This window comes from Halichoeres trimaculatus, unplaced genomic scaffold (assembly GCF_033239565.1).
Source record: "Halichoeres trimaculatus isolate MK-OKI-2021-1 unplaced genomic scaffold, fHalTri1.1 fHalTri1_scaffold_7, whole genome shotgun sequence".
NCBI lineage: Eukaryota > Metazoa > Chordata > Actinopteri > Labriformes > Labridae > Halichoeres > Halichoeres trimaculatus.
Genome location: NW_027437185.1, coordinates 21488221 through 21515457, shown reverse-complemented (window position 1 = coordinate 21515457; position 27237 = coordinate 21488221). Strand labels below are relative to the sequence as shown.

The following is a 27237-nucleotide window of genomic DNA, read 5'->3' as shown; positions in this document are numbered from 1 at the left end:
AATTCATAAATAAATGTTACAAAAATACCCAGAACAGCATTGGTCTACAGATTCATCCCAAATAATATTAACAAAATGACACATAAAAATATGTTGGAAGGTTAAATCCCCAGAGTTGTTCCTTTTTTCCTTCTCTTTTCTTCTTTTTAGGGTGTTTAAGAGGAAAACATAACAAAAAGCTATTCTTGCTTGCTGCACATATAAAAATGTTATACAGTCTGCTGGAGCAGGCACCAACAGTACCCTCTCAACCCAGCTGACCCAGGAGTAAAGAGCCAGGATTCAAACACAGAGTGATATAGATAATATTTCCCCTGTAATGTACAATACTTATATGATATGTTTGTATTTTGGGGCAAAACCAAACAGTGTAGGTCCCCACTGAGATTTCACATTTTAGACAATTCAAGGGTCTGTTCCATGTCTCTGCGAGTAGTTCAGATCATATAAATAAATCATATGGATCTTGCATAACCACACACAGAGATCTACCTTGTATGAGTCCATATCACCTCCTATTTATCCTCATCAGGATTCACACCCAGTTTATTTTGCTGTGATTCAGCGGCAGGTTGTTTTTTATTCTGTTTATGAAATCTCTTCTTTGGAGGTATCTAAAAACAAAGTGGCACCTGGGAAGACTTCACTTTTGAATTTGTTCAAAAAATGACAAGAATGCTCCTTTGAATAGATTCTAAATCCCCTCTATTTCTTTGGATGTTCAAGTGTCACCCAGCACCAGACATGGTGGCCTTAAAGCCTGGGTTTCCCTGAATTAGGGATAGTAGTGATGTTGTTAACTTTGATTTTAGTTGGAACTTCTTTGTAATGAACCGTGCCTCTAAGGCACTGAAAATGATGGGGTTATTGTTACATGAGTTTCCAGGTGCTCTCAAATTGTTCCAGGACAAATGACACAACAACAGCACAGGATCTGTGGCAACATAAAATCTAGCTAAACAGAAAAAAAGTACAAAATTTGATACATTCTTTAGAAAAATAGTAAATAGTAAAAGTTGAAAAAAAAAAGCAACTTGCTGAGGTAAAACTGTTAAATTCCTTAGAACAATTATCCAGAGCATCTGATTGGGTAAAATGAAGTCAAATGGTATGCCCTTTTGTTTTATCTTTCATACTGAGCACACTTCTATCAATCCATTTATCAGTATTAATTTTAACCTATTTATCAGTCAAACATAAAGAAGCTGGAATCGAACAGTACTAGAAAGAGGGAATTTGTAAATTTTGACATGTAGACATAAATTTTTAAATATTCAGAAAAAACACTTCTTTCTTGGTGAATGTATTGTTAAAAAAAAACGTTCATTCACAATTCTTTCAGTAAAGATCGTAGCTGAGAATATATTTTTTGACCAAGAGAAATGCTGTTAAAAAATAAATTCCAATCCAATCCAATCGGACAGTGTTTGGATTGAAAGCTATCAGCCCATATTCAGTACCCACCCAAAGTCAAATAAATCTAGCCACTCTTATTCTTGGGTTTAATTGGTTGCAAATTTAAACATGTAATAAATTTTTAAATTTCACATTTTAGGTCCTATTTCTTTATTATTATGTTATTGCATTTTGAACTTTGTGGCCACATTTGTTTGATGCAACTCCTCACTGGCCACAAGTGAAACATAAATCATCCGACAAAAACACAATAAAGCTACATTAGTTGCTAAAACAGTTATTTCACGCCTGTTACACTAACTTCCCAGTCTGTTGTTGCTTTCACTTTTTATGTCATTGCAGGTCGACGAAGATTTAGCTTGCCTACGTATGACGTAGTTGTCCGCGCCTTCGTTTTTCAGTGCTTATGCTCGGTGTGGTGTAAACTCCTCCTCTGGGGCAGCGCTGAGCAGCGAAAGAGGGGGGGAATACGAAGCTCTCACTGCTGTGGAAACAAACAATTATCCTTCTGAACCAGGAAATCAGAGAGGGGATCTTCTTCAGGAAAGGTGAGAAATTGCCATTTTGGAGAAATTCTGATGTTGTCTTGGTAACAGCAGAGGCTGACCGTATCGTCAGCTGTTAGCTTGACTGCGTGTAACAGGCTACACAGCTTATTTTTTGTTGCTGTAGCGATCCGCGTTCTGTCTGCAGCCAGTTTGACAGGATCAAATCACTCTCATGTGTTTACTCACCTGGCAATAAAAACAGAGTATAAACCAATGTGTTATCTCTGTACTGAGCTGAAACCTTTTCATATACTGACTGCTGTAAAGTGAAGGCGTTACCACACTACTCATGCCATCATGGTCAGTCCTCACACTCAGGAAACCATTTATGGAAAGATTTTAACGTGTTTGATTCTACAGACTTAAAAACTGTTTAGAAAAGACATAAGGCACCAATATTTGTCTACTTTTGAAACAATCACCATTCTGTGTCAAATATTCACTTTATCTTGAATCATGAATGCTCAGTACGTGTTATTAAAATATCTTAGTTTTTTCTTAAGGAACGGAGCTGAATGAGTAGAATACCTGGGCATATTATATTAAGCCTGTTAAACCAGTGATGCCACAAGTGAAATTGGTCTGATGAAAAGAGACATGTTACTATCCAAAGTATGCATTCATAGATCCCATATTTTGTCATATTGCTCATCCCAAACATCTACAAACCAAACTCTTCTCTTCCATTCAGTAGTTTCCCAGCTCAAGTTCTCTGACTCATCAGTTGGAATCTCTGGTATTAAGCCTACTTCTGGGGTGCAATCAAATATCTGTGTGTTTTTTCAGAGAAATACCAGTATTCGCCCCGCCCTCGACACACTTTTGGCTCAGGAACCTGCAGAGCTTGTCTGGGCCTGCCCGCAGCTGCAGGTTTTCTGGAGGAATACCTGTACTGTGCCATGGCTCTGTTGACCCTGCATAGGACTCCTTCTGTGTCCGGCGCTTCAGTGAGTTCAGCCACATGCAAAGCCCTTTTTGGACACAATGCAACATGTAGTTGGACATGAAACTGTTCATTTTTCTTTGTAAATACTAATGCAGAACTATAAAAAAAACTTTAAAGCAGTACTCTTTAATTTCTGTGTGAAGAACAGTTGGTTGGAAGTTTGTGCCTTTGTGAATTATCATCACCAACATCTCCTGAACAGTGGAGGGCCTGTTGTGTTTAACACATGTGATTACATTAACAGACTAAACAGATGTGAGGTCACCAAATTGATTAACACATCATCTCTGCCACTGTAGTTGTATATCCACACATACACATGAACCCAGTGTCATCATTTCATAGTCTGTCATGAATTTAATCGGCTTTTCTTCACAGCTTTCATTGTTTTCAACTTAACCATAAATGATCTCATTCTTGCATAATTTGTCACAGAATCTAATCACTCAATATCTTAACCTGTGCTCTCTCCTGTTTTTCTTCTTCAAACCTCATTGTTCCTCTCCTGGCTCCTGCCCACTTCTCTTCTTTAATTTATTTATTTTTTCTTGACTCTGTCTGGACTTGTCAGTTGCGTAACAGGTAAAGTTACTGTCTCCAGTTTCTTTTTCTGTGAACCTTTGTTACTACTACTACTTCCCTCTTTACTTTCTTTCTCTCTTTCTTTCTCTCCCCCTCCCTTACTCCTGCACTCTAAAATCTTATCTTTTTATTTTACTTAGTATCTTTTATTCCCTCCTTAGTGCCTTCTTCTTCTTGCTCACATGTCACTCTATATCTGTCTCCTCGCTTCAGTCTTCCACTGCATCTTATCTATGTTGCGCCACATTTCACCCAGAAATTACAGAACATGTTTTCCGGTGTCTTGTGTCAACATTTTTTCAACAGGAAAAACTTCACACACACTCTTTCCAGTGCTCCTAAAAGTTAATTACAGTGTTTCAACACTTATGTCATTACTAAGTCATAAATAAATAATCAACAAATCATCTTTTTATACGTTCTCATTTGATTAGTGTATTACAACCTCAGTATAAGCTAAATAAAAAGTTAAAGGTTTTTATGTCAGAATTTAAATTTTACAGGCAGCTTGGCCCAGGAAAAAAGCTTAGCATGATGGCTTAATGTGGGTTTGTACCCAAAACAGGTTCATGTTACACTTATTAAACCTGTTACTCATGAGACTGTCTTGTTCATATTTCTTTTTTATTATTTATTAAGGATGAAGGTTCCCAAAGACGAGGAAGACTCCAGAAAAGGTAGATGTACCCTTCTCTTGTATCTATATTTCCATCTGTCAGAGGGATTCCCAGTTTTCTAACAGATCTTGGTCCATCTGTAGGGAGAGCTTTGCCCTCGTGAAGGGGGCCGTGCTTTTGCTGGAGGAGGATGAGAGGGAGAGCATTAATGAGGAGTCCTCTCCTCCTCCAACGCCTCCTTCAAAGGAACATGATGGAGCGTCCGACAAACGGCATCGACAGATTCATGCCATGGTGGAGCAGCTCAGACCAGAAGATACCATCAAGCTGGTGAGGACTTAAGTTGAATGCATGTTGCAAAATCAGATCAGGAAAGCTAAAAAAAACTAGTGTGTAGAAATATTTTTGTGTCAGTGAAGTAACTTTCTCCCATCAGGATGTTTTGGTGACTGATAGCAGCGTTTTTACAGTCGGCAGAGGCCAAATAGTCACACTGACAGTCTGAAGATTATCACTGGTCAAACAGTCTAATTGTGCATTAAAGTTGTTTGGATTGATGCATCGTAGCAGGCACACAGAATGCTAACCATCCCAAACCAAGCATAGATGGTATGCTGTGGCGAGGACATCACTGTCAGAAAGTCATTTACTGTGAAACGTATGACAACACATTTGCTTATCACAGGGAAAATCTTTCAACTCTCCATGTGAATGAGCTACGCGGGCCACTCTGCATGTTTCACTGAGAACAACTTTTGTTTTCCAAAGCCTCTAATTCACTTTGATGTTGGCCAGTAGCTTATACAGGCAGCCAGTAGCTTATGCAGGCATTTTATGGAGTCAGGTTTGTCTTTTGGGTCTTGTAATGTATTGTTGCATGTGCTAAAATAAATTGTAAAATCAAAGTCAGAAGATAAAAAGACAGAAAATCTTGAAAACAAAATACTGACAGTTGATAATGCAACACAGTCTGCTCTTTATACAGGGACTGTAGCCTGGTGTGATCATGCTTTTGTTTGTTTGTTTTTATGTGTAATTAACTGACCAGAGAGGAATTGAAGGCAGATGCTTTACTAATGTTAGATTATGTTCGGGGTCAAATGGCTACAACATGTCAGGATGAAGTTGGAGTTCTTTGAGTGGACTTTTGTCTGTATCTGTGTTTCTTAGGGAGTATATTCACTTTTTTTATTTGTACAGCAAGGCCAAAAAAATACCCTGGATGGGAGTTTGTGCACTGAGTAATCAGACATATTCATTTAGTGTGATGGGAAACTACAGGGAAAACTTGTTGAATTTATCTTTTATTGATTCTATTAATAAATTACCACAATTTGCACACCTTCCCATTCTCTGACCCTTTTAGTATTTTCACTCTGTCATGCAGGCGGTGCAGTTGGAGTCAGTCAGCTCAGTCAGAGTCAGGTATCTGATTGTCGTCTCCACCCTTGGAAACAAACAGGAGAGCGTCCTGCTGGGCATGGATTTCCCAGACTCAGACAGGTCTGTGTAACTAAGACTCTGGTGTTATGTATCACACACGATAAGACAAGTCCATCAGGTTGATAATCTCTGGTTCAGATTTGACAACGTAAACTGCTGTCTGTGTCTCATGTCCCTGTCCCATGTCATTCTTTCCTCTCTGCAGCGATCAGTGCACCATCGGCTTGGTTCTGCCAGTATGGAGCGACACACAGGTTTATCTGGACGGAGATGGGTAAGAAATATCTTTCAAAAAAGATTAAAATTTAAGAGTACAGGCACAGTGTTTTAAGAGGCTGCAGCACAGATGGGCCAGTCTGATGTCTGGGACAGCAGCCAGAGATAATGTGACCGAGTAATGTGTCTATTTATGGAGCCAAATCATTCTTAATAAATTACAACTGCTCCTATCACTCCTTCAGAACCCTTATATAAGCAGGGGATTGTGTGTTTTTTTTTCAGTAAAATGAAAGTGGATCTGTTTTTTCTTCTTTCTGTTTATGTACCAGATGTACCGTTGAAGCATGTAGGCGCTAAAACCCTCCATTAGTTTTGTTGTTAGTGACCTGGGATGGTTAACCACTGGCTATGATCTAACTTCAATAGTTGAGTTGTTTATTTGATCCAGCGTTCTTTCTATTTTGGGTGGAGAAAATAGAAAAAGGGATCTGTAACAGCGAGAGTTAGCAGCTGTGACAGCACAAAGGCTAACCCAGGCCATTCGATGTGCTGTGTTTTAACTTATGAGCTGTGGTACTTTGGTGTGATATGTATGACACTCTCAGCATGTTCACCCACAGAAAGCTGGTTCACACCTCCTGCCATGCTAATTTCTCGCTGCCTCTCTGTCCTCACATGATCATCCTCCACTTTTCTTCATGAGAGCTGTCGCTAATTTGCACTGAATAAATGAATTATCTCTGTCTATGCAACAAAGCTATTTATCAGTAGTGCATTCTCACTTCCTTCTTTATCTCCCTCTGACATACTGTTGTAACCCATATTTCTGTCCTGTTCCCCACAGTGGTTTCAGTGTGACTACAGCAGAAGAGACCAGAATTTTCAAGCCAGTTTCAATGCAGACTATGTGGTGAGTGAAAACACTGACAACCATGTGTTAATATCACAACACTGATGTCCTTGTTTGGGCAGTCAGCACTGTGCTTTAACTTCAACAGTCACATGTCCAACTGCTACTAAATGGCTTTTTCGAAGCTGGGTTTTCTGAGCTTCTCATCAGTGACAGGGGGAACTTTTACCAATGATGGATGGCAGTCAGGATGTCAGGTGGTTGGAGAAGCCATTTAGATTACACAATAAGTACAGAAACTATGCTATATGCTGCTACTCATGGGGCTGTGGCAAAATGCCTTTCAGTCACTTTAAAAAAAATTGTACTTATGGACCTTGTAATGGTTTCAGGTCTGTGTAGCTCAATTGGCTGTGGAGAGAAAGAAAGAAAGTCAGGTCCATGCAAATGATGGGATTTCACTGGGATTTGAAACTGCTCGTTGTTTGTTAATTAAACAAAATCCAACCTTACCAAGACCGGTTGTACGGTTACTGTTCTATCACACAGGAACGAAATAGTTGCCATCACACATTAACCATCACTGTTGTTCTGAGATGCAAAAGAAAACAGGATGAAGTACATATGTCTGACCAGCACAGTGTGCATCCTGACATTAATCAAAAAGTAAAAGCAGAAAGGCAAAGGGGTGAGGTGAAAATACCTAAAAAGGTAATCTGCACTAAAAAGTTCCGTGAGGAACTTTAAGTTAGCCTTTGGGCAAAGTGGTACCATTAAGCCTCCCTTCAAAACAACAAATTTTCTTTTAACTGTGTTAAAAAATTTTAAGTTCTCAAAAATGCATTATCCATGATCCTAATGTTGAACATCTGCATGGCTGTAAGGTCAGTGCTGCAGGCGTTGCATGGCTGCTGCGAGCGGGCAGTGAAGGCAGCAGTGATCCCAGGAAATGGCCTTGAATGGGTCCAACACTACCAACAACACATTGAGTCAGATCGCTTCTGTCTCAACGAGTGGGAGGCCATGCACGACCTGGAGTCGGTACGAAAAGACAGTGATGGACAGAGGTAAGAGACACACCCTGAAGTTGAAATGCAGTAAATGTAGTCTTGTATAGTTTTCAAAAGATTTCTTTTTCTGTTTTTTCTTCTTTTAAAAGCTCTGCAGAGAGAATGTCCAATGAAGTTCTGATCAAAGAGCACCTCAGAGACATCATGAGCACTGAAGACCTGGACAACCTGACCTCGAAAATGGTAAAATCTGATGGCAGAAAGCAAAAGTTAGCAACTACTAGAGTTAGCTAGAGTCTTTCTGAAGAGGAAGAAAGATAAAATGTTTGCATGTCAGTATTAATGATTTTGGTCCTTCTTTTTCTGCTGTAGGTGCACTCCGCCCTAGAGACCAGAATCGGTTTTGACATGAGACCCTATAAGGAATACATAGATAATGAGATCCTGGTCACCATGGCTCAGATGGACAAACCCTCCAAAGTATTTGACTATCTTTACCTGGTGAGTGATTTCATGGCTTTAAAGACAGTGAAAGTTTTCCCGACATGTGAGAAGCCTTCGTTTGCTTCACTTGGTGTTCTGACAGCAGTTTGCTTTCCCCAGGATGTTTTCATGTGACTGTAACTTCCTCTTTGCGGGAGATGTGTGCTGACAGTGATAGGGAAGATGACTATGTAGACTTGGTCATTTCTTGTCCTCTGTGCTGTTGACTGAACCTCTCTGTCTTTGTTTGCTCTCAGGGCTCTGAGTGGAACGCAGCCAACTTTGAGGAGCTGCAGAAAAACAAGTCAGTGTTTCCGTCTTTGATACAATTTGTAGTTCTGTGCATCACGTCATGGGTAGCTTTTTATTTTATCTTGCTGCTTATGTGTTTTTCAGTGTGGGCTATATTCTGAATGTGACAAGGGAGATCGACAACTTTTTCCCAGAGTCCTTTACTTATATGAACATCAGAGTGTATGACGTGGAAGCCACAGACCTGCTGGCTCACTGGCCAGACACGTACAACTTCATCAACACTGCCAGGTTGTCTTGAAACTCTCCACTTGATGTACACTCTATTGACTTCACCACTAAATTCAGTTTTTAAAGCCATTGTGTTTTGCTCTCAGTTTGAGCACTGAAAACTTAATACGTATTTTTTTAAATAAAAGTATTTAATCAAAAAAAAGAGGCAGGGCACTAGCCAACTTTACTTTTTATTCAGCTGAAACCACCAGAACCACTGAATAATCTTTTTTTTCATCTTTGTATATGGCAGAAAGAGTGGACAGGCAGTGTTGGTGCACTGTAAGATGGGTGTTTCTCGCTCTGCATCCACGGTTATAGCCTATGCCATGAAGCAAGAGCGCTGGCCTCTAGATGTGGCACTGAATTATGTCAAAGACCGCCGGTCCATCATCAAGCCAAATGAAGGCTTCATGAAGCAGCTCCAAACCTACAACGGTATCCTCAACGCAAGGTCAGGCTTCTATCTATCTATCAGCTAGGATGTCTGAAGTAAGATAAACAGACATGTACATGTCTTTTGAAAAATCTTTTAACTGAAAAATGAATTTACGTTTTAATGAATGTGTGGTAATCATCTCTACAGCCAGCAGCGTCACAGTGCTCTCTGGAGGCGAAAGTCTCGAGAGCACAGGCAAAAGTCGATGCACAAGGAGGAGGAAGGAGAAGAAAAGAAGCCAGAAGAGGAAGAGGAAGAGGATGAAGAACTTAGCTCCGATGAGGAGGATGTAGAGAGCTCAGATGAAAAAGAGGATTCAGCTGAGGACACAGAGGTATTTAAGTAAATTAATGATATGGGTTGTTTTTAATTCTTTAGCCATAACTTTTTAAGCTAATAACAAGAGAAGAGAAAGGGAAGTGATGACAAGACAAAAGACATAAAAAATAATTAAATTGGAGGAAAAAGTTATCAGATCAGTTTATCTAGTAAAGCAAAGAACAGATTAATCATTGATATGTTAATGGCATTTTAAACCTTAAAATCTGTGTTATAAATCTTTATGTCTTCCTCAACACACCTAGGTCTTCATAGACTCAAAACCAAACCCTGATACCAACCAGGGACCTGTGCAGGTGGGCACAAATCCTGTTATAACATTGACTGACCCAGACAAGGTGAGTACACACTTAACGAACAAACACCACATCAACGGATATTTAAATCACTTCACAGTTGTATTTTTTTCTACTTTAAAACTTTTCTTTCTCAAATCTGAAGGTGGCTCCGAGTGTGAATCGCAGTTGCAGGATGAACCTCTTCTCCCTCATGCAGTCGATCAGTGAGTTAGATGATGAAGATAAAGGACAGGTAAGTGATGCTGAGACTGCTTGTCTGGTCTCTGATGAGCCTTTATTTGCCTTTACTGCGGGAAGTCTTTGTATGAAGCAGGCTTGTAGTAGAGGCAGGTCTTGATGTCAAATTCTCCTTGTCTGAGAAGTAAAAAATGCATACTCTTCAAATAGCAAAACATTCCACTTTTTGTGCAATGGAGCCTCACTGCAAAAGACAGCTAATTCACCAGCACGGCAAATGGGATGCCAGTCTTTCACTTTACTTAAGTTTGATTTTTCCTCAAAGTACAAAATGACAAATCCCCAGAATTTCTGAGGAAAAAGAATTTCCTCTGCCATTCTTTTTCCTGTTCTGTTAAAATTTTTCACACATTTCAGTTTTTCTGGTGGAGCTTTTTTTTTTTTTTTAACTCAGAACTCCTTCACATATTGTCCTGTTTGTAGCTTCCAGGCAGTCCAAGGCGCTCTCCAAAGCAGCGGAGACGTAGCCTTGGGCGACGAAGTCTGACTCACCAGGCGGCATGTGTGGATGTTTCACCTGAACCAAGAAGTCTGCCAAACAGTGAACAAAGCAAACCCTAAAGAGAACAAAGAAAAGAGACAGCAGGGATTTCCAGGTGGGAAGGGGACCTGAAGGGGAGAAAACACCTTTGATGAAGGAGACCACACCTGAAAAAATGTGTTCCGTTATCATGCCAAGGTTTTTTTGTACACTGATGCGCTCTGGCTTAATATTTTTATGTCATTCAGATGAAAAGAGCTTTAATTTATGTTTCACACATCACTGTTCATTATTAATGGAACTGATGGTTCACTGCCGATCAAAGTGTCAAAATATATCTAACACATGTGATCGGTCTCTCCCTTCATGCCACAGTCCTCCCCGTTTTCTTTACCTTCTTCTGGGGCCACTCCAGAGATATCTATGCAAATGACTGTTCTTTACTTTCCTCTGAGAATGTGATGCTGTATGCTGCTGATTCAGGGTAGACAGTTGTTAATGTCTTCTTTCTCATTGTCCAGAAGTGACAGGATCTCTCTGTTTTCAAGCTGTGTTTATTAAGGACCAAGTCAGGGCCAGTTTTGTGGCATGAGTCTGTTTGCCAAATAATGTGTTATGATGTGCTGATGAATATGTAATTTTTTTAAATCTTAATGTATCAGTATATTAAGAAGCAATGTCACCTTTTTTTATCCACCAGGGCTGTTTGAGTGCCTTCAACCTGAGAAAGAAACATGACTCTGTGATTGCTGATTTTAAGGATGTAACTCCAACTTGGAGGCCATGATGTTTGTATCTTCCGCTGTTCTCACTCAGTTTGATCATGGCATAAATGTGACTCCCAAGGTTTTGCATGTGTGCATAATGCATTTATAAATGTATGCAGTATAAGTACCGACATAAATGCTGATAATTCTGGTGCATGTGATTTGTTTTGTTTAAGTGTGGGAGTAAACTATTTGGGGGTTTCTCGTGTATTTATATTCACCTTCACAGGTAAATAATTCAATATACTGTCCTGAGACTTGCTATCATGAGATGCTGATGTGGAATATTTTATTTTAAGATGATAAACAAAAGCTTATTTACATTTAATCTGCATGATCAGTTTTGAAGAAAACATGCACTTTATAATCCCAGGACACACACTGTTCTCACTGCCTGAGCCAACATCACGCTGTGTTTCAATTGAAATGATACCTTTTGAAAATCTGATCCACATCTGTCTATGTTAAGCTCTCCACTGTCTGCACCTCTCCTGTTTACAGTGAACACAGAGAAAAATAAAAAATCATACTCAAGCCAAGAGCCTTCTTTCTTAATGAATCAACACACAAGGGAACTCCTGTGTCCACAAACATTTAATCAACAATACAACCATTTCAATCAATTTGAGTTTTTTTCTTGGAGACTGATAATTGTGATGTTAATATCAGAACAGTCATAGTTTTAAAAAGTGGAAAACAAAAAACAGTTGCAGCGGTAGATGTCACTCGTACTCAAGTACCAATGTATTTTCTTCTGGGTTCACTGAGGGTTATTCCTCCATCTTTCATTGCTTTCCTAAATAACTGAACCTGTGAAAGACAGAAAGAGAAACATGAAGCAGGTGATGATATCAGGAGGAAACAGACATACGAGTCTATCAGTACAGTATGAACTCACAGCATCAGAGCGAAATGACCATGGAATTGCCCTGTACACCATCCTGGTGATACCGGCCTGTTGACATCGTTGTGCCATCACTTCCCCGACAGCTTGACTTGCAGCCACGCAGCTTGTAGAGGGAAGCTCCTTCTTCACTGCCCACTCCTTTGTTGAACATGAAACGATTGGGTTTTGGGAGTTGCTGGCGTACACTTCTGCTGTCACATGATGCTGGCTGCGATAAAACACCAATCTGAAACGATGTAAGAAACAAATGTTAGAGATCTGAGAAATCAAACCAACGTGGAGATTAGAAATGTGGCACTGATGTCTTACAAAGATTTACTTGTCTGGTGTTGTAATATCCTGTGTGATTATTTTTAATATTCTATTGATGAATCTAATGTTTGATGCCTATATTGAGGCTACATAACTAGAATTTCTGTCAAGCTCTCTGAAAGAACTGTAATAGACTTTTTGTCTGACATTGACTCAAGAATACAACACAGAGCTATCACATGTAGCTTAACCTATCCAGGATACTGACCTGTGATAGTACTCCTGGTGGGGCCAGGTGGTCTTCCAGCCTCGATCCTTCACAGCCAAAGCCAGCTGCTCTAGGTTTCGGGGGTTTCTGTTCACAAATGTCGGATTCACGGCTTCATTCTCATCCACAGTGGGCTTCGGCTGTGAGGCTGCTTGGCTCAGACAACGAGCTGGAAAACAGAAGAAAATGTGAACAATTTTGAGTTTGACCTGATAGCTGTGATACTTGTTATTTGGTTGCTGTTTATGCTGCATACTTAGCAGTGCTCGTTGACTCACCTGCCTGCTTTAAAGACACCAAAGAATGACATCGTTGAGTTTGACCCAACACCAGACATGCACTGCGACAGACACCACTGAAAGCCATTCTCTCCTCACGTGATCAGCTCGTACACGTTAATAAATTATCAACCATACAGAAAAGCCTTGTATTCCTCTGGTAACTAAAACATAGCTGCGCTCATCCAGGGATCGATTTAGGATTCACCGTGACATGAGGGGCGCCATATTTGACATTTGGACAACATCCGGTTCGCCTACTGGCGCAACAGCCAAAACAACACTGACAGAAACAACCATGGGCGCTTCAGAAGTTCCGATAAAAAAGAATTCCCTTTCAGTTAAAAGCGCACTACCGCCACCTACTGGACTGGGGTGTGATTCAGTTCGGATACTAATGATTATCTTATGACATTCTTAAAATCTTTAAATTATTACATGTAGTCTTGTGTATTGTACAAAATAAAGTCCGACCAGTCTTTTCACTGATTTTGCCACTCCTGACTTGGTGCTGATTTTTTTCCCCTATCATTTCAAAATTGTTTTACTACCCCCCTCTGTTTTCCACGGGAGCCCATTTCCACAAGTAAACAAACGAGAAACGAAACTATCAGTTAAAAAATAATTTTTTGAATTAAAAAAAAAAAAAAACCTTTTATGATTTATTGTCATTATGAGATACTAGGTCATTAATACTTTCTTATTATTATGACTTCCCGATTTATTTCAACTTTTTGTTTTTGTAATACTAACAGAAAAAGGCTTCCACTAGACAGGGAGATGATAAAGTTAACCCTGATAATTTTCACTCGGTCATCTCATAATGATGAGAAACTAAATCAAAATAACGAGATACTAAATCACAAGTAAACATTTACATAACACTACATTCATTTTCGAATTATTTTCCCTCCACTCCAATAGTGAGGAGAATCCATATACTGAACCTCTACCCCTAAAATTTCAGTGTCTATGAGTGCTAGTCTTTTAGCAGTATAATAGTGGCCTTACAAATCATACTTTCATCAAGTTTAGGAAGCGAACACACTTGTTCCTTTATCATAATTCCACCAGATCAAACACACTCGATGACATATAAAGTGATCTTCCACAACAGATGACACAAGAAAACCCATATTTAATTTTAATTCAAATTTGTTCCATTTAACAGTGCAAAGTCAGAATAAAAGGATATATTTTGTAATAGTAGTGGCACAACAATGGATGATATAATCTGTCCAAAAGGCTGCATGTATACAAGCACTCTTTCCAAGTAAGGCACATGAAAAATTACCATTGAATACCTATTATGTTTGGAAGACAAGACAATGAAAGAGAAATATCTTTGGCTCATGAAGATTATTTAGATTATTCCCAGCCATCTTATGGAGAAACCTTGTGGACTGACTTATTAAAGCATGGTACACAGATTCAACAATCTTACAATCCCTTAAACATATTTATCAATTGATGTACTTTCCCTTTTCATTACTAAAATATATTATGTTTATGATGTGAGACTGAATGATTACCAACCACTGCTTGAGCTACAAAAGAGTAATCAGAAAACAGTTCATAACACTGATATTGAAAAATGAGCAAGAAGTACAAAATTGTATTTTTCAATTCATACTATGCTGTTATTATTTCTTAATTTATGGACACACTCTCATTCCACCAATGAAAAACACATTTGATATCATCATGATGACTTAGTAAGTAAATTATACAGTTTTAAAGCCCAATGAGGAGCATTGTTAAGACAGGTAGTCAATCTGATGTGTGTTGTTCAGGCATCAGTGACAGACATGTTAACGTAACCATTTGGCAATCTTATGTAATTGTTTGGCTGATCATAGAGCAGGCGATGCATTGATGAGAGAAGAGAAACAGAAAGGGCTCAACTTGTAGCCTGCACCACTGTAGAACTTGTTCTGAAACTCCACCCTGTAACAGAGACAGAGACAACATTGATCCTACAATACTGATAACAGAATACCCCAACACTTTGCATGTTACAGCTGTTTGATTGACTAGTACATACAAAACAACAAAGTCCTATCATAAATGGTTTAGGAATCATATTCCTTTTTCCTAGAAACATTTTTTTTGTTTATTCGTACACAAGTTATAGATATTGTTTTAATGTTTATCAAAGCAAAAATAAATCTTATACCTTAATATGAGGCAGACTTTAGTCAAGGGATGAACATTAGCACATGCAATGTAAAGGTTAATTAAACAACTGTTTATTTTCTATATAAAAAGGTGTCATTTTTAATGTTTTCTGAGGCAGTGTTTATGTTTAGTTGTTCATTAACAACATCTTCAAGTAAAATGTCATTTTTTATTAAGTCATACCGCTTAAATGTTCAAATCTTTCATCCATGGTGTCTTTAATGCTCATAAATCACAGAACGGGTTCAAACCCCCTGCTTTGAAACATGGATTTAGATAGTCCGCTTAATTATTAAATGGCTTTTAACAGCTAATATGGTTTAGAGGTAATCAAGACAATTTGAAAAGCCTCCACAAAAACACTGTGAAACTTTTGTTCATATTTTCCTTTCTGTTTTCTCTACTTTCCATCCTTACCAGTGCAGACGGAGAGCGTGCAGAAAAGCTGAGAGTCCCTCCATCACCAGGAGGATGGAGATGGTCAACACTGCAAAGAAGGCAAAAACCACAAAGAGCACAGCGGCTCCCACATAGCCTTCCCACTTCAGGGCAATGCGCATCACCATAACCCATAACACCTCTGAGAGCTCTGTGGAGACACAAATAACTCATCATCAGACTGCTGCCCTGCCTGGAAAATATATATAAATAATGTGCATGTGTTTGTGTGTGTGAATAAGACATTATACCTTGAGACTAAAGAGGAAGTCTATCATTGTCTGTGTCATGTGAGGATTGTCGTACACTTTTGTGTTTGTCTGTGTGACACTTACGTGCATGAGCCAAACTTAGTGCCCAGAGTCGGAGGTAAGAGGCAGTGTTGGAGATGCAGCCCAGGCAGTACTCTATGGTGTGGATGGCTTGATGCATGTACACGTCTGCAGCATCAAACTCCTGCATAATGCACAGTTTGAACACATGAATTGCAGCAGTAACAACCCTGGCTGTATTTTGATTATTTCCAGTGAATCAAGTTACGCCTGCTACTCTCTTACCTCCTCTTCAACTGCACCTCCCTCCACCTCTCCCTGACGAGTGTTGATAGAGCCATCGTCTGACACAAGGGGCCGTCTCTCGTCCTCCCGTTGCTGCAGGAATTAGATAAATGTGTCAAAAACACCAAACTTTGGAACAACTTTTAAAAAAGGGTTCAGTCAAACACAAACTTACCACGTAGCGTCGTCTTTTCTTGAATGTGATGTATTCACAAGTGGGTTTCCCAAGCAGAAGGACCGGGACAGAGCACAGGGCCATAACCACCAGAATCTTCTGCACCACAAGCTACACAAGGAAATAGAGAAGTTACAGAACAGATAAGAGAGTATTCTTAAACTTGCAGAAATCTATTTCCAAAACGTATCTTTCAAAAGATTTCACTACTTTATTCTTCTGACAGTCAGTTGTCTCAGCTCATGATAAGATGGTATGATGATTAGCTTCAAAATAAAACCAGCTCATGGCCGAAACTTCTCTCTAAGTTAAGTTACTTAGTTGATGCACATTTATGGATAGATGTTTTAAGCAATGTCTTTTAAGTGTGTTTACGGGAGGTGATGTTCTAAGAGGTTTTTATATTTCAGGCAGGACAGAAATCTGTGAAACAGCATAGCAATCACAGACTTTGATCAAAATCAAACTTCAAAAGCTTCTAGGCTCAGTCAGTTTAGAGAACCCATAAAGGGAACTGACACCAACTAACAAATAATACAAGTACAAAAGATTTTTAAAAATAGATATTCCCTTTTTAAAGATCTGACTGAGACACACACCTGCCCTGTGTAGAGTTGTGGGTTCTCAGCGTTTTCTGTGAAGAGGAACATGTCTATGAAGTGGATTAGTATACTGGGGGCGATTTTGGACTGGGCAGGAGTGTAGACGATCCATTTAAAAACCACCATGAACACCAGGTAGCCAAACAAACAGATCATAAAGAAGAGCTCCGGGATCAGCACAAAAAAAATGCTGTCCATCTGCTTGAAGTGCCTGATGAAAACACAAAGAAGTGGAAAAATGTTAAAATAAGTCAGAGATGTTGCTTAAAAACAGATTAAAGTGGTAAAATATGATTACAAACCAGTAGTTGAAGAATGACAAGCAGACTCCAAAAGTCATATGAATAATACCAATGATGACTGACATCTTCATCTTGTATGAGTTCAGGAAAGTCAGTTTGTTGTTGGCCAGACCCCAGACCTGAGAAAATGAAACACATGAAACATTTTAGATAGCTGAAATGTCAATCAAGACTAGTCCAAAGAAGGCAAAGAACAGGTGGAAAAGTTTTGCTGGTTTGCTCACCGGGTCAATGCCAAACGGATAGGGGCTGTTAAAAACACCTGACACAACAGGATCCATAGACAGATACTGGTTTTGTGCAAGGACTGTTGAACTGCAAGAAATAAAACACAAAGAAGTAAGATTAACTGCTAATTTGAGCAACAAACATTTCATTTCAGAGTAACGAGTGATTTTCTTACTTCCATATGTTCTTCTCAAACATGGGGCCAACGTGCCAAGCCGAGCTGAAGGTGCTGAGGCCTCTGCTGAAGCATTCATTGTAAATGGCCCCAGTGTAGATTGAGAAGAGTCCCATCAGAAGAATCAGATAGCGCCCTCCAAACATCATCCTCCAGATCTGGGCACACAAAAGTTTTTTGCATGTTGGTACTTCATATGCGAAGAACAGGTGATAATTCCACCCTTTTGTTCATCGGATAGCATTTGTTTCTTTTTCATTTCACTGATCACTGAGGATCATGGTTGAAGTGAGTGAGTGACACTACTTACAAAAGCAAAACTGACTGCAGTAAACTTAATATATACCCAGGGAGCAACTGTAGGATATGTAGGGGACAAATTGTTAACTGTACTTCCCAAATTACCTCATTAGTGTTGTTCTTCAGTTTGGGGTCCTTCTCCTCGAGGACCATCCAGAGGGCAGCAAGCGTCATCAGTATCCCATGACCCACATCCCCAAACATCACAGCAAACAGGAATGGGAATGTAATTATGGTGTACACCGCTGCAGAACCATACAAAGAAAAAACTTAACTCTTATGATGATAAGGTGTAAGTACGCTGGTTCGTACTTTGGAAATCTGTACTTGGCCTTTAAAGTCTGAATAAAAAAGAAAGATGTGGGCCTACAAACCTGGATTTACTTCTCGGTAACTAGCCACTCCATAAGCATCAACAATGTTTTGAAAACCAGCAGTGAAGGAGTTGAGGGGAAACAGCGTGGGTGGAGGGGTGGTGGATGGCAGGCGGTTGTAGAAAGAGTCAACCCCACTGCCACTCTTCCTCTGAGGATGGAGAAGACAGTTGGGTAAAAATGAAACAGTCTACTTCCTTTTGTTTCTTTACATCTGCTGCTCTGAGTCTTTCTTACCCCTCCCTCTCTGAGAGCACTCTGCAGCTCAGGCAGCTTGGCAGTAGGACACCATGCCTCTGCAATCAGACATTTGTCAGTGACAGAGGGGCTGCAGAGATTCAGCACCATCTGAACCGCTTTACACTTCTGCACCCGCACTTTCCACTGGGGCAGCACAGCCACGGCCTTCATGAGCAGGTTTTGCAGAAAGGCCTCAGTTTGTGACAACACCTGGAGGAAGAGGGAAGTGAGACTGGGTTGAACTATGTTTCATAAAATTTAAACACTTCTATTTTTTCTTTGTTATATTCTACCATGTGATACAGATATTTCAAGCCAGAGGGTCTGTCTCTCTGTGTGCTTATGAAATACTCTTACTGATTTGATATCCTCAATTCTGGTTTCAAGCCCCTGAAGAATCTTCTCTCTATCAGCAGGACTTTCAGGGTATGCAAATGTCTGGGTGCGAAAGCTGTGACAAGGGGAAATGAAGCGTATTCAACAAGTTGGTGTGGTGTTCAAATCAACTACAAAAACCAAACTGATGCTCAGATTTACCCACCAATCACAAATCTTCTTGACCTTCTGTCCAATCTGATCTCCCCAGAAGGATATGAGGAACACTGTCCATTGCACCATTTCCCCCTGTGAATGAAAGAAGAGTAAATAAATGTACACATAACACTCAAAGGGAAACTTATGTCTGACCAATCATCAAAATTTAATATGTGTGTCTGTTTCCAAGTCTCTACCGTGTCTGGATGCTCAAGTCGATCCTCCATTTCTCTGAAATCCACGATGATATAGCCCCGACAGGCCCGCCATAACAATCGTTCAAACGAAGGGACCTTCCAAGGATGGACCACTCCAGCCACAAAACTGAAAGTTGAAAAGATAAAGACAAATGTGGTTAGTAAACAAAAAAAGATAACGAATCTTCATTTCAGAAAATAAAATCTACCTCAGGTGGACATCTTGACGGTTATCAAACAGGCCTTGACTTTCCAGGACAGGAGGTGGTGCCTGAGAGAGAAGGACAAACATGTTGATGCACTTTTCTGAAGTTGAGGTGCTTACTATAGCACTTCATCTACATAAAACACAAAAATGAATGCAACAATCTGACCTGAGAGGCTGTTAGGGAGTGTGTTTTCGTCAGGACTCCTCTGTACTGACAGAGCTGGGTCAGCTGAGCCCGGAGGCTGTCTCTGTTTCTGGACACCTGTAAACCAAAATACATAAAAAGAAACCCTATCATCAATTCTGAGGTTAACCCCCCTGACAGTCCACTGATGAGACAATCATTCCTCATATCAGCCTTGATTGTATAAGGCACTCACCTCTTTGAGCTCTCTGGCCAGTCGCTCAGATTCTTCCTCAATGGAGATGAGCTCACGAGGCTGAGGGGCCAAAGGTGTAGGGCATGGAGGTGGGAGGGGTCCTTTTAATGGAGGAGACAGGGAGCGGATGATCTCCTGCTCCAGGAACGCTGGTGGGAAGATAACAGAGGTCAAAGAGGGTACATTTAAAATCTAATCAAAGTGAATACAGAGAGCACTCACTCCAGCCACCAAAAAACACAGGGAAGGAAGAGGGGATGAATCAAAACTTACTGAAAGTTTTCTCAAGTTCTTCGCATCTTCTGACTTCACCAACAAACCTCCTCTGAAAGGCGTTCACGTTAGGATTTAGCTACAACATGGCAAGAGAAGGGGGAGGAAGAGTGCAGCAGAGTTACTCATGGTCATCTGATGACACTATTAGAAACGGATTTGTGGCTTACAGTGACTCAAAACAACCATATCATCCAAGCTTATATTTATACATGGGGTATATTTCAAAAACACTAATGAGGAATCATTAGTAACAAACACAAGATAATCAAATGTTGTTATTTTGTAACCAGTGCAAATAATGTGCACATGAAAAATATTCTTGCTGCCCATCAGCTGACTAATTATTATTAACTAGTTTTCCACTCACATCTCTGAACTCAACCAGGCCCAACTCTCCCAGCTCACTGACACAATTGTAGGCTGAACCAGACTGCAGAAAGAGCTGCACCAGGCACACCTCCTCACTGCGAAACATGGAGCCCATAGCTGTGAAGAAGGAATAAGGGATATTATTAAGAAGGTGATGAGGAGAGAGGCAGTAATCTGACAGGAGGGACAGAAGTTCATAAATGGAAACTGTTAAAAAAAAAAGGAAGCATCAACTTCTCCTGACTGAGAAGACCAGGTGGAGTTTCCAGTCTTACAGAAGAGTGTTTCTACTAATTTCACAATGTCAGACTGAGAAACACCTATTTATATTTTCACTTACTTTTTCACAACTAATTCTTTACGAGACACCAGCTTGCAAAACAAGACACAAGAAACCTAAACTAAAAACAAGATAAAAGGTAAGTGTTTGGAAGATGTGCTGTTGCTCATGTAAAACGTGTAGAGACTACTAAATAAAGGAATACTGTGAATGTTCGTTGTTTCTACGTAACTCGTACAGAAACTCTTAAGTGACAATCTTGAGCATTCAGGTGAACACGAAATGTAGGTTTCATTTTGAGTTGTACCAATGGTAGTAAAACGAGGCTAAAATATTAAGAATCAAACGAAGAAAAATACTTTAGCGTTCATGGTCTCGATTTGTGTGGGAAATTCCGCTAGGAAGTAAAAAAGTACCGCAGGGTTTTAATTAACTGCCCAGACAATAGCGGTCCATCCAAGGCAGACAGGGGTCCAAGGCAGCTATATTTGAGCACAACAAGAAGCCAAAAAACATTAAGTTTTCACCTGTCTCCGACTTAGATCCCAGCAGACTCCAAATCGCAGTCTTTCGGGCAGTCCAGCAGCGTCGCGACTGTCAGACCGGTGACTGTTGACCGTCCGGGACAAACCAGACGTGTTTATGACAAGTTCAGCAGCTCGGCTGCACTTCCCGTTTGAGTCACGTTACTGGGCCTTCACGTGACTGTTGACGCAGCGCCGTTGAAGTTGGTTACTAACTGGCCACAAGAGGCGAGTTAGAGGTTATGAATACTTAAATGTTGGTTGAATTTTATTCCCGACAAAAGCTTAAAGTTGACCAATGTTTTTCTTCTACGCCCGGTTGATAGATATCACGTGTGTCGTCACTGGTTTGCTTTACAACAGTAACTAAGACACACACTAATGAAGAACTGCATGACTCTCATTTAACACTTAACAGGGCCTGTCTTGGAACAGCAGATAACAGACAATGTAACGACGTTTTAAACCGAAATGAAATTGCCTTATAACTTTTTCTGCGTTTGCCGAGTCCTCCAGCAGACGTTAATTCGGTACTTCGGGAGTTTTTTTAATGGTTAAACTCAATGTGAAAAATCTGCTATCCTTATTTAGTTGGGTATTAACACTTGATACATTTTTTTAAAAATCAATAACACAAATAGTGTAGAATTACAGAAACATTTTAGCATATTACTGAACACAGCCTCTGTCAAACTCTATATTTAATCCAAAATAAGCATTATTAAGAAGCCAAGAAGTTCAGTATCCAATAAAACTCAAAAGAACTGCATGTATGTGCACCTCCTTATAAACATTTGGTAATCCGGTGAAATTATTTTAAAGGCATACATAAACTGCAACAGACAGACAATCCACAAATTGAAATACAAAAGATTTTTATTGTAAAAGGGCAAAGCTGCAAAGGATAAAATAGTAAGTAATGAGGAAATATACAGTTCAATAAAGAAACAAAGAAAGAACTTATTTGGAACAAATGAAAAGGGGAAATAAAATTGAGGGGAAGTTGAACAAGAATGATTTTTCACAAAGGAACACAAATGTCACACCTGTTTTCATCTAAACTGTACTGTTTGAAAGTTTTTTTTATCTTAAACTAAGGAAGCTGTAATGATTCTGACCTACATTAAGAAGCCAAGCAGATTATGGTCATACCACTTACAGCTCCCTACACCACTCTGGAGCTGAATTAAATCTTGAGAGTCCAACACACAACCCCACCATAAGGAAAATACTACAATACAGTTGTATTGTCTGGACAATTTGGCCAGAGCACTGAACTGTCTTTTATGTTATTTCACATCATTTACATTTTAGACAAACAATGCTAACAAGCATGATATTCTTGTCGTGCTGCTGTGGTTTTATAAAGCAGACATTTTAATAGGATCTTTTTATCTGCAGGACATCCACACTTATGAACATTTTTTTTTCTTTTTCTGGGGACAAGTTACTGTTCAGAAGACCAAGTGTTCAGACATAGGGCAGTCACCTCCAATCATCATCTTCTTCATTTTGTCTTTACACTTAATGGATTCCTTTCTACAAACTATAAAATTTGAGACTTCTGTCCATCCCTGCAGAGGACAGGAACTGAGCATTCTCTCCAAAGGCCACACCCGTCACCAGTCCTGTGTGGTCTGCAATCAGAGGTAAAAACAAGGTCAATGATGGGCTTCTTGCAGGAGTCAACATCTTATGAAACTCATTGAATTATTGAATAAGTTAAAGATATATTCAACATAAATATTTCCCACAGCTCACCTGAAAAATTAAGGACCTCAGACCACTGCTTACAAATGTAGACACGGATGTCAGACCCTCCCACAGCCAAGTAGGTACCACTCTGGTCAAACACAAGGGACTTCACCTGGAATAGGAAGAAAAGGAGCATAAAGTGTAAATTACACAATTATTCCAAAAGTGGTTGATCTTGCAATTGTGACTGAAAATACAGTTAAATAAATTGAATTAACAGACTCTTAGACTCAAAGATCCTCTTTACAAATATCCCTCTGTCTCGCTGCTTGGCAAAGCTATCAGTCTATCCATGAAGCTACCTATCATCCAACTCTGCAAAAAAACTCCCTTTTTGAAAACTATTCTTTGTAGGCAGAGACTAATTTTCCTACCTCATAGTTGTTGTCCAGAGTGATGGTCTTGAAGTTCTTCAGCTTCCTCAGATCCCACAGTTTCAGAGAGCTGTCTTGGGCACCTGAAGCAAAACAGCAGCCAAGAATGTCACTACATGTGAAATAAAGTCCACACATGCAGCTGGCTCTTCGGTGCCAAAAGAAGAGCTTAAGATACTTGTGGCATTTTAAGAGGTTGTGGGTTAGTGTCTGGTCTATTAGTGTCTCTTACCTGTGGCCAGGTAGTATCCGTTCTCAGAGAAAGCAATGGAGGTGACAGGGCCAGAGTGGCCAGGGAAGTTGGCCACATTGGTGCGTTCCTTAAGATCCCAGATCTTGATTTGGGAATCAGCCGTGCCAGTGCCAAAAATCAGACCATCAGGGTGGAACTGAGCACAAGTGAGAGCTGCATGGGGCATAGAGACATTAACACCAGAAAAAGTTGGAGGAGTCTTCAAAAGGCACATATTTACAAAGACACTCACCACAGCCAGCACTTTCATCAGTGACTTTGGTGAGGACTCTACCAGTCTGGATATCAGAAAAGGCCCAGTACTGCAGAAAGATAAAAAAAAAAAAAAGAAATTGGTATGTTCTTGTAGTGACTCAGTACCTCAGCATGTATGTATTTAAATTTTAGATGGATGTTTTTGAGTGTGAGCTGTTGGTGTTTTTCCTCCTGCTCACATACCTGATCCTCAGAGGAGCTGAGCAGGTAGTCCCCAGTAGCATGCAGGGAGAGTCCAGTGACACCTCCCTCGTGAGCACGAACAACCTGAACACAGTTGCCCCCGGTGACAGACCACACTCGGATGGTGTTGTCTGGAGATGCAGAGAAGACCACGGACTAAAGAGGAACACAAGTGATTAAAAAGAGCGTGGATAAACAACATATTGATAACAAATTTGTCAACATTTGACTGAACTTCTAAAAGACTTTTTTCTCTCCAGAGAGTAAGAGTTCATACAGTTGAGAAACACGGATTGGTTGACACATAAAAACAAAACTAACCTGGGATGGATGGTAGATGACGGAGGTGACTTTTTTGGTGTGGCCCTTGAGTGTTGCCACAATTTGTTCCTCATTCTTGTCGAACACCACCACATTTTTGTCTGCTCCACCTGTATAACACCAAAGAATCAATATCACATACATCTCAAACTTTTATAAACTTTTTAGAAATCAAAAAATGAGCCAAGCTTAGGATGAGATCAGTATACCAGTAAGAACTTTGCTGGTGTCAGAGGGACACAGGTCCAGTGCCAGGATACCAGGAACACTGGCACTGTGAAGACCCTGAAGGTAACAAAGAGAAAACACCTTCACAATGTGCACACTTAGAAACGTCCTATTGTTTAAACCATGTGATATCAAGTGAAAATTTTCGCTCAGAGACGAATCTATATTTACAGCGTGTGAAGCAACTTGGCGGTATTTGGTGAGATCCTCAGCTCTAACCAGCTCCTCTGGGACAGTTTTTCCTCTCTGAAAAAATACAGTGGCATTGAATAGTGGCATTTTGTAGAATAGGACAATAACAATAAAAAAACACACACAAAATGTTAGGGCAGACTTGAGTTAAATGTTGCTGATTAAAGGGAAAATAATACCTTCTTTCTTTCTGTGGTGAGTATAGTAGCTTTGTCTTGGAGCTGAAAAACAGGAAATGGGTATTAGAAAACATCTGAATTTTAAAACGAAAACTGTAATGAATTTGCTAGATAAAAAGAAAAAGAATAAAACAACAAAATCTTACCTTCTGGATAATCTCTGGGGTCATTCCAACCTGTTCACTAATCTCCATAGGTTCTCCGCCAGCACCCTGAGACATGGAGGCAAACACAGGAGAGGCTGGATTAAGAATTGTTAAGATTATTACAAGGCATTTCTTGTCGGTAAGTAAGTCTGTGACTTACAGCTGCAGCAGGCTGGGAAGTGGGAACTGCCTGAGGTGCAACCAATCCAGCTTGGGGTTTGAGCGTGGCAAGAGCTGTAGAGGAGAAACAGACCCCAAAATGAAAGCATGATCTCACAAATTGCTTTTAGGTTTTCTTATAAAAAGCTCAGCTGAGTTGATGATCATATAAAAGCTGTCAAGCATGCTCTATAACTGGACTTGTGCCCTGCAATAGGAGACACTTAAATTGCTGTCATCACACCTTCTCTGGCAGCAGTGACCTCCTTTGTAAGTCGGGCGATGACTCTGCAAGCGGCATCATGTTGGTAAAGGGCATGTGACAATTCTTGGCGAGTAGTCTGCAGCTGCTGCCTCAGAGTGAAACTGTGAAGCATAACAGCATCCTAGGGCAGGAAAAAAAGATGGAGGAACTAGTCACTCTAAAACTGGCATTTTCAAAACAAAACAAAAAAAAAGCAACACTGAACCATTAATTAACCTTTTGCCATTGATATTTGAAGTCGTTACGTAAAAAAGTACATAATTTTTCCCATTTCTGCTAAAAATCTATTCCGTTGCATCTCAGCCTAACAGTCAGCAAAAATCATTCGAGGGCAAAAATAGGACTTATAGGACTTATATTTAAGAAAACTTGGGTTGGCAATACTATATCCCCAGTGTAAATAGTACTTACCCACTCATCTTGAAGTGACTTGAGAATGGCAGGAATGCTTGTTGCTGATGGGGCTTTTGGCCTGATGGGATGGGACACTTAAAAAAAAGAAGAGTTGCTCATGCTTAGAAACAAGCAGTGTCATTCATGGCAGCTCTGTTTAATGACAAGCAAATATGCTTAAAAAACTTTCTAAGCTTATGCAACAACTTTTAAATGTTACAGCTTTTTATTTCTGTGCATTTGCTGGTTTAACAGACATACTTATCTTGGTGTTTGGTGATCAACAAGAAATGAAATCAAATCTAGCAGATGATGTAATAGGATGGGCTTATAAAAAATAACTTTATGATACAAAAGACAAATACGCGATGTAGGAGCAATGATGGTGCAAGTTGTTTCTACTCCATCACAAGCACACACGAAATACACTCAGTACTGATTGTGTCATTATACCTAGCGCACCTCAGTTTAAGGTATATCCGTGAGACGACCCTTTAACCGCCTAGTTTTAAAAGCATATTTGTTGCGTACTTATTAAGGATTACTACTACAGCTCTCTTTATATCACATATATAGTCGGTTGTTGTAACTAACGCAAAATCCATAGTTGATGAAAATGTTTTCATGCAACCTGCTGGAGTTTTTACCTTTGATATCTACGAGCTGTTCCTCAGACAGGGGCTGTCCGTTCATCGGGTCCGTCCCATTCTCTGCGATGTACTTCTCGATCAGCCTTCTCTCAAACACCTGGTTGGACACCGGGGAGACGCACGGGTGCTCCGGCACCTCATTGGAAACTGGGAGAAATGTAAAAACTACTTAGACCTTCTTACTACTACAAAACATCATGGTAAGCGCACAGAGACGGATAGACTCGCGTGTGTTGAGGGCGGCACTGCATGGCCGCTAACGTTAGCTAAATTAGCTCGTAGCATTAGCTAACCTCCGCCATATGAATGAAGTCAACTTCACTTACTTGCACAAAACAAGGACATGTTTCCGATGCAGCCTTACGAGTCTCAACTGAAGATAAACTTAACCTCGTCTTGTAGTTCGATAGTTAGAAACACTGGATCACACTTCACTTATGTTTTGTTTAAATTAGTAGTGGCACGCTGTCCTTTCATTGCCGCTACAAACCGAGCTCTTCTTCTTCTACGCTTTTTGTCCGGGCTCCGGCTATCAAGGATCACAGAAACACCACTGCCATCTACTGCCGGCCGAAGAGCACTACTGCTGTGGCCAATACACTCTAATCTGGAACTCAAATGATAAATTGATAAGAAAATGA

At 40.0% G+C, this 27237-nt stretch overlaps 4 protein-coding genes across 4 annotated transcripts; 1 reads left to right on the top strand and 3 right to left on the bottom strand.

The window, feature by feature from the left end:
- Positions 1-1810: 1810 nt before the first annotated feature.
- Positions 1811-11740, top strand: LOC141793668 (protein phosphatase Slingshot homolog 3). The gene is made up of 17 exons (XM_074674492.1): positions 1811-1964; positions 2751-2911; positions 4132-4169; positions 4253-4439; positions 5497-5612; positions 5758-5826; positions 6616-6681; positions 7506-7688; positions 7781-7874; positions 8004-8132; positions 8372-8418; positions 8511-8657; positions 8893-9093; positions 9226-9412; positions 9663-9755; positions 9859-9948; positions 10377-11740. The coding sequence occupies exons 2-17, from the start codon at positions 2864-2866 to the stop codon at positions 10512-10514; spliced, it is 1833 nt and encodes a 610-aa protein (XP_074530593.1). The 5' UTR covers positions 1811-1964; positions 2751-2863; the 3' UTR covers positions 10515-11740.
- A 20-nt stretch (positions 11741-11760) lies between these two features.
- On the bottom strand, positions 11761-13196 carry mrpl18 (mitochondrial ribosomal protein L18). Its single transcript, XM_074674493.1, has 4 exons — positions 12907-13196; positions 12629-12797; positions 12100-12334; positions 11761-12011 (listed from the first exon to the last, which is right to left on the bottom strand). The coding sequence occupies exons 1-4, from the start codon at positions 12992-12994 to the stop codon at positions 11934-11936; spliced, it is 570 nt and encodes a 189-aa protein (XP_074530594.1). The 5' UTR covers positions 12995-13196; the 3' UTR covers positions 11761-11933.
- Positions 13197-14036: 840 nt separating this feature from the next.
- Positions 14037-21401, bottom strand: tcirg1b (T cell immune regulator 1, ATPase H+ transporting V0 subunit a3b). The gene is made up of 21 exons (XM_074674122.1): positions 21247-21401; positions 20438-20556; positions 20068-20146; positions 19795-19943; positions 19581-19676; positions 19416-19477; positions 19207-19333; positions 19017-19099; positions 18833-18926; positions 18473-18685; positions 18236-18386; positions 17967-18106; positions 17562-17719; positions 17383-17473; positions 17159-17277; positions 16854-17067; positions 16255-16365; positions 16080-16172; positions 15858-15978; positions 15502-15673; positions 14037-14853 (listed from the first exon to the last, which is right to left on the bottom strand). The coding sequence occupies exons 2-21, from the start codon at positions 20552-20554 to the stop codon at positions 14760-14762; spliced, it is 2484 nt and encodes an 827-aa protein (XP_074530223.1). The 5' UTR covers positions 20555-20556; positions 21247-21401; the 3' UTR covers positions 14037-14759.
- Positions 21402-22136: 735 nt separating this feature from the next.
- Positions 22137-27119, bottom strand: prpf19 (pre-mRNA processing factor 19). Its single transcript, XM_074674092.1, has 16 exons — positions 26923-27119; positions 26594-26743; positions 25965-26041; positions 25533-25674; positions 25290-25363; positions 25130-25195; positions 24984-25025; positions 24784-24858; positions 24594-24669; positions 24385-24494; positions 24064-24219; positions 23858-23927; positions 23605-23778; positions 23373-23455; positions 23005-23110; positions 22137-22880 (listed from the first exon to the last, which is right to left on the bottom strand). Exons 1-16 carry the CDS (start codon positions 26939-26941, stop codon positions 22783-22785), a joined length of 1518 nt encoding a protein of 505 aa, XP_074530193.1. The 5' UTR covers positions 26942-27119; the 3' UTR covers positions 22137-22782.
- Between the last annotated feature and the right edge of the window lie 118 nt (positions 27120-27237).